We start from the raw sequence: 19,611 nt of genomic DNA, 5'->3' as shown, positions 1-19,611 counted from the left end.
GCTCTCGCACATTCGCGTATAATGCGCGTGCAATTACGCGAGTGTCCTATTTATATTGAAATAAAGACCTCCGCACGGTGTCTCGTATAGATATCTCACACTGTATATTGATGCTCTCTAGCGTAGAATCTTCCCTTTCGTCTAATTGAAGAGCAACGTAGTGAGAAGTCGCGTCACGCCGGGTACGAGAACGAGCGAGACTCGAATCCGCCTCGAGATCTCCACGCCCTTGACTCGTACGAATCGGGAACAATACTGCCAATGAATGTAAATATCGTCTCACTGTTTTTTCTAGACTCTACGTCCGTAATCGTCGTTGTATATACACATAAGCGTTTCGTCGGCTTCGTTTAGGAAAATTTTTTTGCGTTGCGTTGTTTTCACAGTCTACACGAAATAATTCTTAGCCCATCCGCAACTTTGTCTCTCACTGTCAATATTTTTTTAAATATGTATTTAATATGATGATAGTATATATGGATATATTGTATGTACACACACGATCGCTTTATCGTATGTCGCGCCAGGTAAGCCGACAATCTAGTCATTTACGAATTTTCTGATCCCAATATCAGCGGACATTAAGATGCTCACAACGAATTGCACGCGAGATTTCGCACCTTCTTCGGCTGAAATAGTAATAGCATAACGCATCGCGCAATTATTATTTTGAAAGATTCGATATATATACTTTATTATTTTATAGCTATAGATATTAAATATTATACAATGTCTTATAAACAGGAATCTGCAACTTCTCAAATAATCTGCTAAAATAATTTACTCAAATCGATGGAAGGAATATTCGAATACATTACATAGTACCATTATATATGCAACATGTATACATGTATATTATGGTATTATATAGTTATAGATACGTATCTGAAATGTATTATTAAATTTCTGCGCAAATATAAAATTACTCCACAAACCTAATTAATTAGTGGATGACGCTTATTTGATGAATTCTGTAATAAAATATTTCGCCTTATATATACACATATATATTGTGCGAATATATTATATGGACATAAATCATTAACGTTATTTCATGAGGTTGCATACCTATTATCTCTTATTTGTTTAGTTTAGAATACAGCCTTAAGCAACGTAGATATCGCGATTCGTCCGTATATTGTAAAAACTTAGCGTTATAAACGTGTAATCACACGAGGGATACACTCGTGCCGACGACAAACAGAACTCAGTATTGACAGACTGTAATTTATTTTCTTCACAATAATACATCACACTTCGTTAGACTCGTAGTCTTTTCAGTCAAATTATGAGAAGGTTTTCTCGTAATAATAATAGTAATAGTAAAATTGTTTCTTCGTTAACTATGAGATAACTTCTAGTTCGTAAAACCTTTGTATTCGTATGTACCTGTATTCTACGTACATTTATATAAATATATATATATATTCGGAAATGTCCATGCATGCGTATATTGAGTCGAACCTTAACGGAACATGTTCATTGCATGTATCGTCCTTTCACTGTTTGCACTTTGTTAGTGGAGATTCTATTGACGAGATATCGTACGATGATCACACTGATCGTACCGACAATTCCGATGACTGCACCTACCAGAAGGCCAGCGAAGAATTGAATATCCTCCCTGAGTGTCCTCGCTTGTCTGTTTGGCTTATGGAACTTCTTGGTGTCGTCTTTTGTCCTTGTGAGATAGCCCAGCCAATAGATGAGTTTGTCAGAGGGTGGATTTAGTCTGTCGCGTATCGCCATAGAGACCTGTCGTGCATTTTCACGGAAAACCATCGTCCCATGGATCTCTTGTAATGCTCGTGTGAGCTCTACGGCCGAATCGATAAGATCGTTCGTGATTTTCACAGAGCGCCCAAAACCCAACTCGATCACGCGAGCCGCGTTGCGAGACTCTTGGGCGTCCCTCGGCAGACATATTAGAGGTGTCCCGTGAAAGGCAGCTTCCAGGAATTCCGTATCGGTACAATGACTCAACACCACTCGGGTTCTGCTGTAACCTGTAACAATGAAGTAACAGTATTAAGAGAATGCCTCCATGCTATTATCCTTTCTTGTGCGATTATATTCAATTCAATGGCGCTTTGAAGAGTTTGCATTCGCGAGGCACGTATTTCACTTGTGTGCAAGTAAACGCCCTAGACTCATTGTTTTCATTTACTATGAAATATATTGTGTCGTGAAGAGAAAAACATAAAGGTCCCTCAATGAGAATCCTACACATTGTATTTACTAAAATTTAAAAGTTTACATCTTTAAAAATCAATTTTATATATGAAATATGTATATGTATTCTTTATAATTTGATTACTAATTTACACACGTGTATTAAAATATTTAATTTTTATATTTAGTTTTCTCATGGTTACAAAATTATCTTTTGAAATGTATAATTTATATTTTACCTATGATGTCTTGCCGATCAACATTATCCTCAAAAAAAAGATTGTCCGGTGTAATGTTTGTATTGCGCTTCATCTTCCATAAGATAGCCTGACCTTCCTTCTTTTTAGATATTTTCATTGCTAGTCCTTGTAACATTACCTCAAATTTTGCATCTAAAAGAGCAACTATAATACCCATCTTATATTCGACCAATGACTTTTGCAAATTCTCATGTAAGGGATATGCACCTCTGCAGTGATGACAACCGATCTAAAAGCAATTAAATCGATGCTAAATTACAGTTCTAAAAATTTACAAAGATGTAGTATTGAAACGTTAAAAAACAAGAGAATAAATTGAATGAAGAATTAATATTTTACCAACCACTAGGAGTAACTCTGTTAAAGATGCAAAATCAGAACGTAATACTGGATCACCTCCCCAAAGTACTAGTCGAACATTTGAGTAATGATACTCCAAATCGATATTAACGTCCCGTATAAAATGGTTTACTTCTCGTAAAACAGGAATAAAATAATTGTTCTTAATAGTGGAAAATATGGATCTCCTTGAGAAACTTGTCGAAATTCTCGACCAAATTCCACTACTAGTATGCAGTGGCAAAGCAACTCTCGTGCATTCAAATACATACAGTTCCTCATCTGGGTTCTTTATCCAGATTATTGGAATTGATCCAAAATGCTTTGCATATGGAAGCACACAACCATCATGTCTAAATAAAATTACAAAAATATACATTGTATATATATATATATAAAAGAATACATATAAAATATTAATTTCATTAAATTAATGAAGCCTAGATCTCTTTCCAACATACTGTAATGAAATTATAAATTTAGTTTAATATTGATATACCTTAATGCTGGAAATATTGTAAATGTAGGCCGAAGTTTTTCTACTTTCATCACTATATCTTCAGATGTGTAAAGGAAGCTGCATGTTTCTAATGCACGTTTTTCAGCAGACATTGATTGATCAGCGTTAACAGGCAGTTGGAGTACTCGAACGTCGACCATTCTGTCATAAAGTTCATTAGCAGCATATGCCGGTATTATTAATGTTGTATCAATCCCTTGATCTGATAAGGTATTAGCCAGTAATGATAGATCATATACGCTTTCAAACGCAATTACTAGAGCTGACATAGGAGGTATTGCCAGAGTTGAGCCGCTCGCAAATTGGAATGAATAAAAACACACATACAAGCTAATTAACGTCAACATTATAATTATGATTGTGTTTGAAATATTTGTTAGAATTTCTGTATCTTTTACTTATATGGGCGATTTATAAAATTGGATGAACAGCAATCAAATTGACTAGATCTCACTCAAAATTCAATATCCATCATTTCAATATTGATATATTAAAATTCAATATTTCATAAATTATTTTTTGTATAAAAAATAATGTATCTTTGTAGGTCATCACCAGTGGCACAAATAAACTAGCAAACTTCCAAGATTGCTAGTAATTAAGTATTGCACTCAGCTTGATATTAAATAAAGAAATCACAGAATATCTAAAAAGAAAGATGCAAACAAAATTATCAAATATATAAGTACAAGATGTGATAAAGTACATCTAAAGAACATTTTTTAATTTCTTATATATGTTTCTACCTTAATAAAAATTAACTTTAATCTTAGTTCAACTTATTCTTCACTTCTTTCTAATTCTTATTATTAGAAATAAAAAAAAAAAAACGATAAATTACGTTAACCAAGATTAAAGTTAATCTACATTAACGGAAACGGACATTAGAAATATAACACAGAGCAATATTTATTATTTACCTTTCATCACTCTTTGACGTCTAAACTGTAAATACGATCATCGGTATATAATTTTCTGATCGTAGTGCATCAGATCATCAGATTTTAGATCTTAAACCCGAAATGTCCGCGCGAACTTCTGTGCAGTAAATATTGTCGGTTCTCTAGAGATCGTTTTTTTCGAGCACCCTCGCGTGACGTCTCAAGTCAGATCAAACGGAATTTCGAGGATTCCGAAGAGGTTTTCCAAATGCGGTCTGTTTGTGATGCCCAGTAAATAGGCACGGGCAGAGCTGACGGCATCGAGCGGCGTATGAATATCTTGTATCCGAACGTAGAACGTTCGCGAGGCGTCCGCGAACGACGATAAGGATTTGGGACGCTGCGTGGGATTCGATGTGGGTTCCGACTTATTTTCATCGGACTCGCCCTCACACAGCTCACACTGCACCCGGTACTCGGTGTCCTCGCTTGGAGGCGGGAGAGGTGCACACCGACTACGGGGTTCACTGATTTGCTTCTCATTATTAGCGCGTAATAATTTAATTACAATGGCAAATATACTGCGCATGTATCGCATAAACGGAGTAGATGTCACAGTGCGTCACAATATATGTATCTGAATAATTTGAATTTTCGATGGTGGTAGTCGGAGCTGCCGGAGGTAAGTAGACATGCGAGATGTTTTCCATACTTGAACTTGTACGAGTTTGGAACTTAAAGTGAAATAAATACGTACAATACATGTTCCATGTTTGACGAAAGCGAGAAAGAAAATTCTAGTGCAAGAATCAGAGCGACTTTTCTCTGCAGAAATAAAAAACGAATCCCTATTCTTTTTCGGCAAATAATAGTTTCACTTCAACTTATTGCACCAGTTACACCAGTTCCACCAGTGTCGTATACACATAAATGTTTCTTTTCGTTCAACTTTTTGCGCTTTCATCTTTCCTCCTTTTTTCCCAATGGAAGAAAAGGAAAAAAGTGCAGGGTAGTTTACAAGAAGTTCAGCAGACATGCATCACAGTTCAAACTTTCTTCGAGACGAATAAAGAATACCTACAAACGCGAAGATGGAGAAGCTTTTCTGCAACGCGATTGGTCGCCGCTTTATCGTTGTCGGATTGATTGGTGCTCGGCTTGATGCTTCTGACAATCCCAGACAATCCGACGAGCGCGAAGTGAGCATTTCGGGAACTACGTGACCGATCACCGACGACGCACGTCTGTTTGTCTTTCGGGATTTACGCGGTTTAACCTATTTAACCATCAAGTTTGGTTGCTCGGCGAGATTGGGCGAGATACAGTTGGAAGAGCGACAGATTCGGAGTACACGATGGCTACACCTCCGAATACCGGATTGTCCTTCGGTACGCCAAAAGCCACGACAGGTACAGCGAGCATTCTGAACCCAAGCAGAAATAAAACATCTCCGTACTTTCTCTAGCTCCGGAGAAATCGCGTCCGGTATTTTGATGTATATTGGCTTTCTTTCGTGTTGCAAGGACTCACCGGTCTGACTTTTGGCACTCCGACCACCATGGTCACTGGAACCGGCTTTGGCCTCGGTGGCGGGATAACCGCGACAACAACGTCCATATCCACTGCATCGAGTCTACCGAGTTTCACGAATCTTGCGAGCAGCGGGAGTGGTGGGACTCCTATGTCCGCGGCAACGGGACTTTCGTTCGACGCCGCGAAAGTGTCGCCAGCTCCGGCCACGGGGTTTCCCATCGTGACAACTACAACGGGAAGTTTCAATTTTGGTGTTGGAACAGCAAAACCTATGACAGGTATACTCTACTTTCTAATGAAACAACCTCAGATAGCCAAGACTGATGTATTGGCTATGTTCAGTAGAAAAAGCAGCTTTGCAAGTGTTGCAAAATTCTCCTTAGCTACTTATCAGATCTAAATTTATAAACTAATCATATTAAAGATTCTTACAACAGTTGCAAAACTGTTTTAAATTTTATCGTCATTTTGATCAAAATGATGAAGCTTGTTATCTCTGGAAAGAATTCATTTATAGTGTTCTTTTTTTTAAAGAAAGTTCTGAATGAATATATTGGAGTAAAACAAACTATATTTCTTAAGTTATTTATATTTCATATAATTATATTTCTCACAAATTTCTTTCATTCCAACTTTATATAAGTACTTCAGTTTTTTAAAGAACAAACCTATTAAAAAAAACAATAATATTAAGTGAAAAATGATCAATGAAATTAAACATATATGAGTGGAAAATGCTAAAACGGTTTGCATAAACCAAAAATTATATAAATTTACAAGAAATATTATTAGGCACAATGAACCGCCTTGATTGAATAAGGTGCTTTTCTGAGGTATATTCTATTAGAAAGATGTTTTATGCACATGTTACATCTTTAAGGATCCACTGGCTTGACTTTTGGTACTCCAAATACTATGACTACTGGACCTGGCGGCTTTGGTCTTGGAAGTACAATTGCAACTACAACGTCGGCAACAAACGTACCGAGCTTTAACCTTCCTAGCAGTACAGCGCCAACGTCTGTAACACCGGGGCTTTCATTCGATGCCTCGAAAACAGGTACCACAACTTCGAACACAGGATTTTCTCTCGCAGCAACTACTACAGCAGGATTTAGTTTTGGAACATCAACGACTGCTTCCACTGGATTTCCTTTGAGCAAAACAACTTCCGCTGTTGTTTCAACGAGTTTAGCAGCACCTGCAACTCACACTTCCTTGGGTACTACCACTACGTAAGTATTGTTTTGTTAATTACAAAATTCACATCTTCAAAATAATTAGCTTATTCTTACTCTCATTACTAATGACAAATTTGATTATTTATTACAACAACTCAATTTTAACTTTGTAAAAATCTTTTATTGTAGTGTTAGTTCTGCAACTGGTATTCAACCAGGTGCCATTAATTTCTGTCAGCTTGAAGAATCTATCAACAAGTGGACTTTAGAATTGGAGGAACAAGAGAAAGTATTCGTGAATCAAGCGACACAAGTTAATGCCTGGGATAAATTGTTGATAACAAACGGGGAGAAAATAGTAACGTTAAATCAAGAAGTTGAAAGAGTAAAAATCGAGCAGCAACAATTGGAGCACGAATTGGACTATGTTGTAAGTCACATTTGTAAAATTAATTACTAAATTTTCATCCAGTTAAATTAAAATAATTATATCATTTAGGTAGGACAACAGAAAGAGCTGCAAGAATGTTTAGTACCACTGGAAAAGGAGCTAGCATCTCTTTCTGTCTCGGATTCCGATCGAGAATATACGTATCGTTTGTCGGAGAACCTCGATACTCAGCTAAAACGCATGTCAGAGGATTTGAAGGAAATAATAGAACATTTAAATGAAGCAAATCGTGCTCAAGACTCCAGTGATCCTATCGTTCAAATTGGAAAAATTTTAAACGCGCATATGAACAGTTTACAATGGCTGGATCAACAGACGGCTCTGTTGAATCAGAAAATACAACAGATAGATCAGATGCATCAGAGTTTCAGGCAAGAGAGCGAACAGAATTTACATTTAGCTTATAATTAGCCATTAACTCATTTTTTATACATATATAAATTTGTAAGAACTATTTTTTGTGTGTAGTTTATTTAATGAAAAGTTTAACATGTGTGAATGAATATGGTGTATGAATGAGAATTATGAGAAATATATACATATATTTTACAGTTAAGTAATACTATTATATATCTAAATCTTTTTTGCTCAAGATGCAATAGCTGGTATAAAGTAATGCATCTTGACGTGATCTCCCACATCTAAAGTTAGTTTCACCATCTTCTCCTGCAATAAATTACACTTAACACTATCTGGGTGAAGAATGTCCCAACCCAAAAACATAGAGAGTTTCTTTATATTAATAGTCGCCGAAATATCGTCAGTCTCTTGTTCCTCTTCGTCTTCATAAATTTGTAGTCCTTTAAAATGAGTGGATACAGTAGCGTAATTCACATCAACTGTTATTGTCAATGTACCACGTTTGTTGGCGATCATTGTCAGCTGAGAATTTATATTTTTCATTCTATCCGCGATATACCGCAGATATTTCAACTGCGGCATTTCCAGCGATATCTGAAATAAGGCTGTATTTCTGCCGATTCGATCACGTATGGTTTATAAATATTGCATTAAAAATGTTTTTTTTTTAGTTGAATTTTTTGCAGAGAGTTCATTTTTTTTCTTTTCCTTGAAAAGAAAAGAAGCTGAACCATGCAAGAAGTTCAGCTAAAAAGCATAAATATTCTACCTACATCAAACTCAGGAATATCTGGCATCTTGTGTTCCGGCCAATCCCTACGAGGTATGAGCTTCACGGGCACATCATGTATACATTGTCGTGCGTCAACAGACAGGGAGGTCAGGTCAATTTCAAACGTCAGACAGGGTTGTCGCCTGTTCGTCAATTTAATCTTCACACTCTTCGCCATTGCCCTCAGGCTATTCAAGCTTCTGGCAAACATAGAGGCGTCAAACTCTAAGTAGATCTTATTCTCCTGTTCGGTCACGCCGCTCATAATGTACTCCGCGAAAAAGTGTTGTGGCAAGATCACCGCCCAGAGCACAGGTATATGCTCATCACCGACATTAAAGCACAATTCGGTCGGTGTCAATTGCAACACGCAATACTTTGCCATTCGGGATATAGTACTAACAATATCTAAAGAATACAAAAGATGTTTATTAACCAATAAGATTTCAAAATATCGTTAATATTAAAATCTGCAGGCTTATTCTGTAACTCTTAACGCAAATTTCATTATCATTATAGCATCACTGCGCAGTTTTTTTACTATGCGTTTTATCATTCTTTACTAGAAAAGTTGTGCAGCAGCGTTATAACTTATAACGATAATGAAACGTGCGTTAAGAGTTACAGAATAGGCCTGCTGATCTACAATGTACTCTTGGTTTCTCGTTTCTTGCTTTTTATTTCTTGTCTTTAGTCTCTCACTAAGATTTTTTGTTTTCTGTGGCCGAGATAAAAGTTAAAGTACTTAATCAAGAAATATGTAAAAAGAAATAGGATTGTTAATGAAATGGTCGTAAAGAAGGATGACAAACTTTGGAAGAGACAAAAGACATAATAATAAAGATTATTAATGATACAATCACAAAGAGGAAAAAAGATAAAAGGTAAATGGTAAGAAACAAGAAGCAAAAGAGATTATAGATCAATCTTTAGCAGAGTTGTGCATTTACATGTTAAATATAATAATTTACATCTACATATATATAATGTAAATTATGTTTTACGTGTTGTCTATGTAAGCAATTTGTGGATTACGTTCTTGAAGTCCATGTTTTTGTCATTGTAATGGACTGCATTAAACTTTCTATTTTGATTATATATTTTTATTTATCAATATTAATATCAGATATATTAATAATCATAAAACTTAATTTAATTTCTTCCTATATTGTATTATCCAATTTATAATCATTTACATATTTATCACAAGTTTTCTCGAGAAAGTATCACTATAGTCAAAATGAAATGTGTTGGAATAATAACTCTATATATAACTTATTTTAAGTACAATTTAAGATTACTTTTGGACTTGCAACACAATCTCAAACTAAAATACTAATAATCATTTCAAATTTAAGATCCTTTATTTGAAGATTTTTATTTGAAGAATTCTTGTTACGAAAAGTATTACCTCAGTTGGGATAACATATTTTACATTGCTTATATAAGAAAATTTATGTAAATTTAACGTAAACAATATATAAATATTTCATGCAAGTATAATCTTGGAAGAACGTCACAACCCTGAATCTACGACGAGGTTAGAAACACCAAATTTAAACTTTACGTGTAAAATCCCGCATGGCACCTGCGTCTGTCATTCTGCCTTTGAACTTCATTTTTAATCAAGTTTATCATTGACACTTATGTTATTACAAATGTCAAAAAAATCAAGAGAATGCAAAATTGGCGCGAAAAACTAGCCGGTCGTGTGCGACTATTGTCACGTGTCACCAGATGACATGGGATTTCGTTTGTTTGCCAATCTTTTCTGTGGTATGACTTCGATAATTGTTTCACATTTTTTATTACAATTAATAAAGTGTGTTTCAATTTACTCTCAGCGCTGAAAATGCGTTTTCTACTGGGAAAATTAGTGCAGCACTGGTAGACAATTGAGTGCAATTGAATACAAATCAATTTACTACATAAATGATTTAACTTTTTTAATTAAATACTCTTTGTTGTCACAATAACCTCATAATGTTAAAAAAGAATCGAATTATTTATTAATACTGAAAAAATATGTAAACCGATTGTACTGAATTGCACAAAGGAATCGGTTGTGTATCTTAAAACGAGATGAAAATTACCAAAGTGAAGCAAATTCACTAGATATTGAATAATTAAATTATTAATATTCTAGTGAATGTACTCTCGTAATTTTTACCTCATTTCGAAATACACAATCGATCCCCAGGAAACACAGCGTCTCGGTATATGTACATACAAAATTTACATCACGTTCACTGTACGTTCTCAGCTGAACGTGAATTTGAAACGGCGTATTCCAGTGTATCCAATTTCTGATAGGTTGAAATTCGTCATCATTCCCTATATTCCTAATTTCTTTATTCCTTTCGCATTGCGGCATAGAACACAAATTTCTTTTGCCACCGTCGGTTATATAGGAACTCCGCTCTAACGTATTATCGATCGATTTCTTTCGCATAAAACATATATATAAATAATAATAATAAAGGATACGTGCGATAATGCGAGAATACAAACGAACCACAGAGCTACATGACCGACTCGACGAGGTCGACCTCCGCCGGCGTCGATGACTCTACGGGAAGTATACTAATAAAAGATAATCGTCTTGCGGCGTCGCGCGTCGCGGGATTGGAAACGAGCTACACCTCGCAACCTCGCAGCAATCGGGCTGTCAAAACTCGGCGTGGTCAGCCGGTGGGTCGCGTTGATCGTCGCGAACGCGACGTAGCGTCACGCAGCGTGTCGGTGTGCCGAGCACTGCGAGCAGGTGCGTGAGCGTGCGTGAGTTCGCGCGGGAGTGTCGCGCTCTGACGAAGATTTCTCTCCCCCTCGGCCGAGGCATCGCGTCCCGATTGTTTCGAGACTTCCGAGGGTGGTGAGGCGCGGCCATATTGTTTAAATCACTACGCATTTATCACTCGAATGTTCACCCTGAGACGATGCGGCAATATGCTTCTGAATATAAAAAGGTGAGTGTTGTGCACGATGAATGTGTTGCCTTCTGTATCGCGGCGACCCACGAAATGGGAGTCGCGTTTTAGACGCGTCTCTCAATCTACACCCCTCCCCCCCTCTCCTGTGTGCCGTATTTAAAATTAGACAAGTCTATATTCGGGGCATTTTGCGGCGGTCGTGACGGTGGGAGAAAACGAACAGGGGAGCCTCCTCGGAGAGGTCTGCGGGAGCCAGGACGAGCCGGCTCCGCGTATCGCGGCCTCACGCCTGCTGGCTCTGTCCCCCTTTTATTTTTAAACGCGATGTTTTTGGCGGGAAAGGAGCATGCGAGAGCGCGCCAAGTCAGCGGTGCATCAATGGCCCCGCGACCGACCGGCCGGCAGGCCCTGACGTGTGGCCTTTCGTTCGCAGGTAAAATGCTTCTGTATCACGACAAGTACGAAGATACAGGTTTTCACGTCACTGCAGACACGTTCGGCCTCGAAGACCTCGCGCAAGACGCTCTCACACGTTTTAACTTGGCGCGCATCCTGCAGGTACACGTCTCCACAGGCGGGTCGATTTTGTTTCATCTATTTTGCTGCGTGTCGTGAGGCACGAAGGAGACTTTGGGAGCGACAACAACATCTCCGCGCTCCTCGTCAAGGTGAATTCGAGATATCGCTCGTCGAATATCGTACCTCTGAGGTACCTATTATTATTGTTCCACTATGCGATTATCGTTACGTGTCATTTGTTTCCTGCGGCCGAACGGACGATGTCCTCGCCGATTCTCGATCTTCCCGTACAAAGCGTTTTCGAACGCATCGCGTCTGTCAATTTGTGCCTTTTTTTTATTTACATTCGTATCTGCACGCGAAAATGAGTTTTTTAAGTTTATGTTTATCAAGCGAGGTATGTAGGACGATTGGGGGTTTTGTCAAATTTTATTTATTTTTTTTTGCAATTTATAGCGTTTGAAGTTAATTGGAGTTCGGTCAGTCGCTTTAAAAAATTTTAATTTGTCAATCTTAACGTCATCCCCCCCTTAGATTTCTTAGCTCAATTTTATTCCGAGGGAAATAGGCATTCTTTTTTTTTATCGATGCAATTGAGTGTTTTCGATCTGTTAATTGGATTCATTCATATATTTGGTTTAACGTTTCGTTACAACTCGGCAAATAAATGTTTTTAAAAGTATTTTCGAAACAATTTTTTATAAAATTATATAGCGCATATTTTTTATTTAGTATTCTTATATAAATTTTGTTAATCACTACGATGTCAACATTTCCTTAGAGAAAATTGAAAACAAACTTTAAAGTTTTAAGACTTACTTATTTTTAAATATCCTCAAACTACATAGTTTGTGACGGTCAGAAGGCGCATTAATTTCTGAAATTTTCTTGCATGATATATCTGAGATAACTTCCAAGTAAAGCATATCGAAATGATGGCAAAATAGCTGTGTATAATTATTGAAAGTCACTTTTCAATCAATCATAAATCATTTCGATGTTATTGGGACTTTGTTGTTTTGCTTGGGCTTTATTGCCTTGCGTAAAACTGAATTTATCAATTGTTTTCGTAAACATTCGCTCATTAGTGCGACACTAAACATTGGAATGCGAATTGGAAAGGATTTCTGTAATATTATTAAAATAAGAAACAAAACTGAATGTTGAAAAATAAATAAATCTAAAGGACAGCTACGTGAAATATACTGAATACAGGATTGTCCTTTACAATAAAGGACATATGGTCATCGTATTAATCACAGGTCAAACCAAATATCTAGTTTTGATAGTTTATATGAACTGTCATCAAGATTTGCTCTGAATTTGTATTGTTATTATTATAATTCATGTATGTTATTTCATTTATATATTGCTTTTTAAATTTTAAAGACACAAGGTACTATTTCCGATCTCGTTTGCTCTTCACTGACATTTATTTTTATTTTATCCGTCCACATCGGTTTCGTCTTTCTCATTCTTGTATCCGATAACCGAGAGAAGTATAGAATAACTTCTTGCATGAAGCACCGATACAAAAAGGATCGTCTTTCTCCTCCAAAATAAAATTGAGAAATTGAAAAAATTAGGATTGATAAATTTATTGATTGAAGAGGAGATCATTTTGTTCAAACACCGAGTAACTTAAATTAATTATCGACAAGTATCTGATTCCATTGCCAAAATCAAAATATAATTCGCGTTCTTTCTGATTTGTTATTTTTTATATGATAAACAAGAAATTAATCATTCCGTTTATGAGAGAGAAATTGTTTGCATTTTTAATTATAATTATATAAATAATTATAGTTATTATTACTATATAAAAGTGATTGAAATTGTTATAATTTGAAGTAATACATAATTATAATTATACAAATATCAAAACGTTTTCTCTCAAAGTATGTTTTTAATAAAACTGTATAATTATTGTTTGATAAGTGCCGATTAAATTAATCGGATTTCTCGTCCGAAATCACCCTTATCTTAAGTCTATATTAGTCGCAAGTCGATCGCAAGCTTGTTAAGTTAACAATTGAAACGTCAATTTCAAATTTGACGTTTCAATTTGGCTGTTGCAATACTTTGCGATTGACTTACGACTAATGTAGAACCAGGATTAAACGTATTCTGCGTTGTGTGGATAAATGTCAATTTTGCAACGGTGAGAACGAACGATAAAAATTTCATAGAATTTGAAGTATTTTCAAGAGGAACGAGAGAGTTTGAAATAGTTTTCTCATGATATTTTCGCTATGTCAGGAAATGAAGAGTAATTTTCTCGCCAGAAAAATGTTTTGACACAGAAATATCATTTCAATTTTAATCATCGCATTGAATATAATATTTATCGATCAGTGATTCAAATGTATCAATAGTAATCTATTAAAAATAATGTATAATTATTGTATATGTTAATATATAATTTTCAAAACGGAGATATATTTGCAAAAAGTAAGGCGTTAGTTAGTGCTATTACTATCATATTTGAAAATAGAAGAATGTGCCATTTATTATAAAAATTGATAAAGTACAAACAAAATACAATAAGTAAAATAGACAGAAACATAGAACAGCACAAATTTCTATGTAAAAGCTAATCTGCTGTGCTCTTTGCTTCTTGTTTCTTTTTATACTCTCTTTTGCTTTTTCCTTTTTTCACAACTATATTATCGACAATCATGTTTCTCGTCTCTTTCAAAATTTGTTGTCTTTTATCTCTCGAGCGACAGAAAATAAAGAAACAAGGTAAAAGGCGAAAAAGCAAGAGGTAAAAGTGATAAAAAGCGGGAAGCAAAGAGCACATTGTAGATCAGCTTTAAAAATGTATGTAGGATACAAGTATATTAAATTTGAATATTTCAAGAATAGACTTTTGAACCCGTAACTTTATCTGAAATTAAAATTGAGGCACTAAAAGTTAGAATTTGATTAATCATAATCTTAATTTTAATATCCCCTTCAAATCCTGAATATATTATCGTAATGTACATAGAATTTGAAGACATTATTCATTGAATTATTTAATTCTGTCGGTATCTCATCTGAGATCTGATGTATATAATAATGTATATATTGGGAAAATAGTTAAAAGGAAATGTATTACTTATTAAAATTACTTATTGTATTACTTATTGAAAGGAATTACTTATTAAAATGCACAAATTGAATTTAAAGAAATAGTTTTTAACATGGTTCCAATAAAATCAAATCTGAAGGGATTAATCTGTCCTGATTGGTTGAACTCTAATCTACAATTCGCAATTCTCAATCTCCAACGATAGTTTGCTGCAAGCTTTCAAATCGATTACATCTCCATCTGTTTGATGCTTGATGAATGTAAAGCCCTTGTCACAGCACATAATGGAGATTGAGGATTACGAATTGAAAATTGGAATTCAGCAAATCAGAACAAAATCAATTGAAATTAAAATTATCTGTCTGGTCAAATTCTCATCTCTAACAATCAACAACAGAAACAAATTCCTAAGAAATAACTAATAAAATAAAAGAAGATAACGGACTAATGGGAATTGGCGCTGTAATAATTGCCCTATTATTTGATGAATAATTATGTATTAAATAACATTCTTTCAATAGGCATTTCAGCTAATCTTATAATTTGATACCGATGATTGCTAAAAGATTAGTCAAACATCTATTGAAAGAATATTTATAGTTATTTAATACATAATTTATGAAATAATAGCGCAATTATTGCAACACCAATTCCCATTAGCTCGTTGTCTTATTTCATTATATTAATATTTGTTCCAATCTTTAATGCGCAATTCTCATACTAACTATGAGTTCGAGAATCTTATCCAAGTTCCCGAGTATTATTTTCCTCGTTTTATCTCTAATGACCAATAAAAATAGAATGGCAACACACACTAAGCCACTCGTGTGCCTGAAGTTTCCAAACGGAATTTTAATCACGCATAGTGTGACGCGGGCTTAAAGGTGTCTTACGCTTTTATTTCCATCGCGCCGAAATATCTGTTCGTCTCGAGATACATACTTTGCAAACAGAACGATTCCCTTCATCCCGGAACGCCACGCACGTCCCACTTATCAATATTAAGCTGCCCGCCGGGAGATAGGGTGACGTCAACGTCGTCAACCCGCGGTTCCTAATGCCTCGCATGGCAACTGCCAGACCGGGACAAACGCAGACAAATGTGTATGTATAGCAACGCGTGCATCGCCTGCCAGTCCTCTCCTTGTGGTCACACGCCCCTCCGTATTCTGTGCCTCTTGCACCTCCCACGTCCCCCTTTTCTCGCCGCTCACTCTGATCATCTTCCTGTTTGACGCTCGTTTCGCGCCATTTATTCGTAGGAAGATCTCTTCTCTCATCTTCCTGTTCTTTTCACCATATAATTTAACGTCTCCGCGTGCGCGCCTCTATTTCTCGACCGCGATTAACTTAATCAGCACTATTTTGTTAAGTAATACTATTATCAAACTACCAATTGTTTAATAGAATTATATTTGATATGTTGAAGAAAGAGAGAGAGAGAGACTAAGAACAATGAATTGTGTATATTATTCTGCCGATCGAATTAATCGTCGATTAAAGCTAATCAGAGTTGACCGAAATGGCTCTATATGATGTGCGTGAAGTTAGCACCGGCATTTTGAAAAAAAAAAATAAAATAAAATTTGTGCTGAATTGTGCTAGATTTGTGCTACATTGTGCCGCAAGAATTAATGACATAACTCAAAAAACAAAGCGTTAAATTGAAAAAAAAAAAACGTTTTTTTCGCCAGCACCGCCATTTTGTTTAATCGGCAAAATAAACATTGTGCTGAGTTGTGCTCGATTTGTGCTACATTGTGCCGCAAAGATTTCAGCCGTTCTTTCATAACACCAAAAGTTATGACTAAAAATAGTTTTTACCTCCGTGTTCGGTTTTTTGCCCATAAATCGAGTTTGTAGTGCTTCCATGTGATCGATACTGTATATCTGAGTTGTGCTACCGTAGCACAAATCGAGCACAACTCAGCACAATGTTTATTTTGCCGATTAAACAAAATGGCGGTGCTGGCGAAAAAAACATTTTTTTCAATTTAACGCTTTGTTTTTTGAGTTATGTCATTAATTCTTGCGGCACAATGTAGCACAAATCTAGCACAATTCAGCACAAATTTTATTTTATTTTTTTTTTCAAAATGGCGGTGCTAACTTCACGCACATCTCTATATGCTTTAATATGATTTTAATCGATTATACAAAAAGCAATTATGATATAAATTTGGATATCAATGAGAATAATTCTGATTATGTAAGAGAAATCCTATATTCTCGAAGATTTTAGTGTTTGAATATTTCAGTAAGTTGATATACATATCTGATTCTGCAAACCGCGCGTTGAAATCTTTCAATCTTGAAATATACAATCATGGGCAGAAAGAGTATCATTTATTAAATTGACAAGCAATTTAATTTTTTATTAAATAAGAAAGTATTAAAAAAACTAATAAAAGTAATATTAATAATCTAATATTAAATAATAAGAAGACGTTCCTGCGTTTGTCTTACAAAAAAAAATCTTTGTTAGCGTCGAGATACGCGAGTATATGTAGATTTGCGTTTCTATCTTATTCACAAGAAAATAAACTAATCAACTATAAATATAAGAAATTAATAAAGAGATATTTATAAATGTTAAGAGGATGTCTACAAAATAATTATATAATATAACGTGCGATCCACTTGGCGCTGCAAATGCTGTAAAGCGTTTGATTGATCAATTGGAAGAAAGCTTTTTAATAATTTACTAATTAAAAAATGCTTCAAAGTATTTATAGCATTAAGATTGCAGCCATAGTCACGAATTAATTTAAAACTGGATAAATGTAGTTAGAAACCGGTTAGAAACATGCGGAAGAATTTTAGTCGAATAACGATTGCCCTCGTATTTTCTCTGAGTTTCAAATTAATACCAAGATAATTTAATAGATCATGATTTGTATCTGGAAATCGTATCTACCAAACATTTTATCGCGATAAAATTTTTATATAACAAAAATAAAATGTCGTCTGTAAGGGACAGATTGATAAAATTGTGCCTAGTATTATAGAAAACGACTTTCATTGGAGGTCCACGCAGGAATGCTCGGTGAGATTGACCTCTCGTCGACGATGTTGATGGTCATCTCGTGCGCGCGCGCGTGGAAACAAACGAGAGACAGCTGCCCCGTTCACAGGAACAGAGGCGGACAAGCGGCGACGAACCCTCCCAGTTTGGTCGGCCCCGTCTCTTTCACCCGTCGCGTCGTCGCGCGGATGCGCCGCTATTCAGCACACGGTGTGTGACGGTGTGTTCAAGAGCGGAGCAGAGATCGACACCCGGCAACGCGACACGATGCGCCGCGCTTTGCTTCACATGTAGGTCTTTAATGCGCTGTGACCGATCTGATATACGCCGAGAGAAATGTTTTGGTTATACGTATATAACCATTTGATATACGTGACTAACAAAAACTTTTTGACTTTTTTTTTCTTTTAAATAAAAGGCAAAAAAGTGTCGTAATCAAAACTGGATTAGAATCAAATTCTGATCAGAGCAGAGCACGAATTTTTATTTTAATAAAGAAGTAAGAAAGTTTTTGTTAGTCACACGTCAATAAAATAAATGGTTATACGTACGAAACATTTCCCTGTGTGATACACAAATTCAACGCAATCAAGAAAGATGTACGAAGCATGTGAGTTCACACGTGAGTTGAATTTACATGTTTCGTATATCTTTCCTGATTTTGTGTTGAATTTGTGTTCTATTATACTTGTAAGAGAAATGTATGTGGTCTTCTACCACATTGTCGAGAACGTTGCAACGTTGATCATTCTCGACACTGTGGTGAAAGGAAGTCGCGGGAAAATGTGAACGAATAGTCTCCACATCAACTTCTAACTTTGATCTATCATCTGCATATTTTTACTCCCTCTCTGTTTGCAATGTAGGTCTTTTTGGAAGGTATGTTAAGTTAGCACCCCAACTATAGTACTCAGGAGTTCTGATTAGAGTTCCCACTTCCTTTTAACGAGACGAAGAGTTCCCTATAGTTAATAACAAGAGTTCCGCTCAATAAACATTTTTTTTACATTTTTTAAAAATGGGGTGCTAACTTTTTATCGAAATTCAAGGTTGCATAGTTCTGATCAGCTTAACAGAACTATTTTGTGAATACCTAGAGTACTTGATACATAAAAAACATTTTTGAAAGTTTAAAAAAAATAGTAGAAATTTTTGCATAAGTAGAAATCTTTTTTTTGAGAGTACCGAATAGTTCTGAGTTGTGTTTCTTATAGTTCTCGACGAGTTCTATCGAAAACTGTAAGGTGAAAAAGCGATTGGACCAACGGTTTGCAAGATACAGCGACATTTGTCAGAAGATCAACAATTTTTAGAGTATATCTCGGAAACCATTGGTCCAATCGCTTTGAGCCCTGATACTTTTCGACAGAACTCGCTGAGAACTGTCCAGAACACCGAACAGAACTACTCGGTACTCCTAAAAAATTTTCCGACGTGGGACTTGGAAAAAAATTTTTGATCAAAAATTTTTTGGGAGTACCGAGCAGTTCTGTTCGGAATTCTGGATAGTTCTCGGCGAGTTCTGTCGAAAAGTATCAGGGCTCAAAGCGATTGGACCAACGGTTTCCGAGATATATTCACTTTAAAAATTG

The 19,611-nt window shown here is 35.7% G+C and overlaps 4 protein-coding genes across 4 annotated transcripts in view; 2 read left to right on the top strand and 2 right to left on the bottom strand.

The window, feature by feature from the left end:
• Positions 1-1,002: 1,002 nt before the first annotated feature.
• LOC108772854 (uncharacterized) lies at positions 1,003-3,695 on the bottom strand. Its single transcript, XM_018538492.1, has 4 exons — positions 3,271-3,695; positions 2,776-3,124; positions 2,412-2,661; positions 1,003-2,006 (listed from the first exon to the last, which is right to left on the bottom strand). The coding sequence occupies exons 1-4, from the start codon at positions 3,636-3,638 to the stop codon at positions 1,480-1,482; spliced, it is 1,494 nt and encodes a 497-aa protein (XP_018393994.1). The 5' UTR covers positions 3,639-3,695; the 3' UTR covers positions 1,003-1,479.
• A 1,633-nt stretch (positions 3,696-5,328) lies between these two features.
• Positions 5,329-7,805, top strand: Nup62 (nucleoporin 62). Its single transcript, XM_018538337.1, has 5 exons — positions 5,329-5,581; positions 5,696-5,983; positions 6,586-6,940; positions 7,076-7,316; positions 7,386-7,805. Exons 1-5 carry the CDS (start codon positions 5,527-5,529, stop codon positions 7,746-7,748), a joined length of 1,302 nt encoding a protein of 433 aa, XP_018393839.1. The 5' UTR covers positions 5,329-5,526; the 3' UTR covers positions 7,749-7,805.
• On the bottom strand, positions 7,803-10,111 carry Hus1-like (Hus1-like checkpoint clamp component). Its single transcript, XM_018538338.1, has 3 exons — positions 10,037-10,111; positions 8,471-8,877; positions 7,803-8,291 (listed from the first exon to the last, which is right to left on the bottom strand). Exons 1-3 carry the CDS (start codon positions 10,086-10,088, stop codon positions 7,926-7,928), a joined length of 825 nt encoding a protein of 274 aa, XP_018393840.1. The 5' UTR covers positions 10,089-10,111; the 3' UTR covers positions 7,803-7,925.
• Positions 10,112-11,102: 991 nt separating this feature from the next.
• Myb (proto-oncogene like protein Myb) overlaps positions 11,103-19,611 on the top strand; it is a 42,698-nt gene continuing 34,189 nt past the window's right edge. The window contains exon 1 of the mRNA XM_018538317.1: positions 11,103-11,435. Within this exon, the coding sequence (XP_018393819.1) occupies positions 11,389-11,435 (47 nt within the window). The 5' untranslated portion in view covers positions 11,103-11,388. The remainder of the gene's footprint in view (positions 11,436-19,611) is intronic.

The sequence above is a fragment of the Cyphomyrmex costatus genome, unplaced genomic scaffold, assembly GCF_001594065.2.
Source record: "Cyphomyrmex costatus isolate MS0001 unplaced genomic scaffold, Ccosl1.0 scaffold193, whole genome shotgun sequence".
Taxonomy (NCBI): domain Eukaryota; kingdom Metazoa; phylum Arthropoda; class Insecta; order Hymenoptera; family Formicidae; genus Cyphomyrmex; species Cyphomyrmex costatus.
Note: the sequence above shows the minus strand (reverse complement) of the source record. Positions and strands in the feature narration are given on the sequence as shown.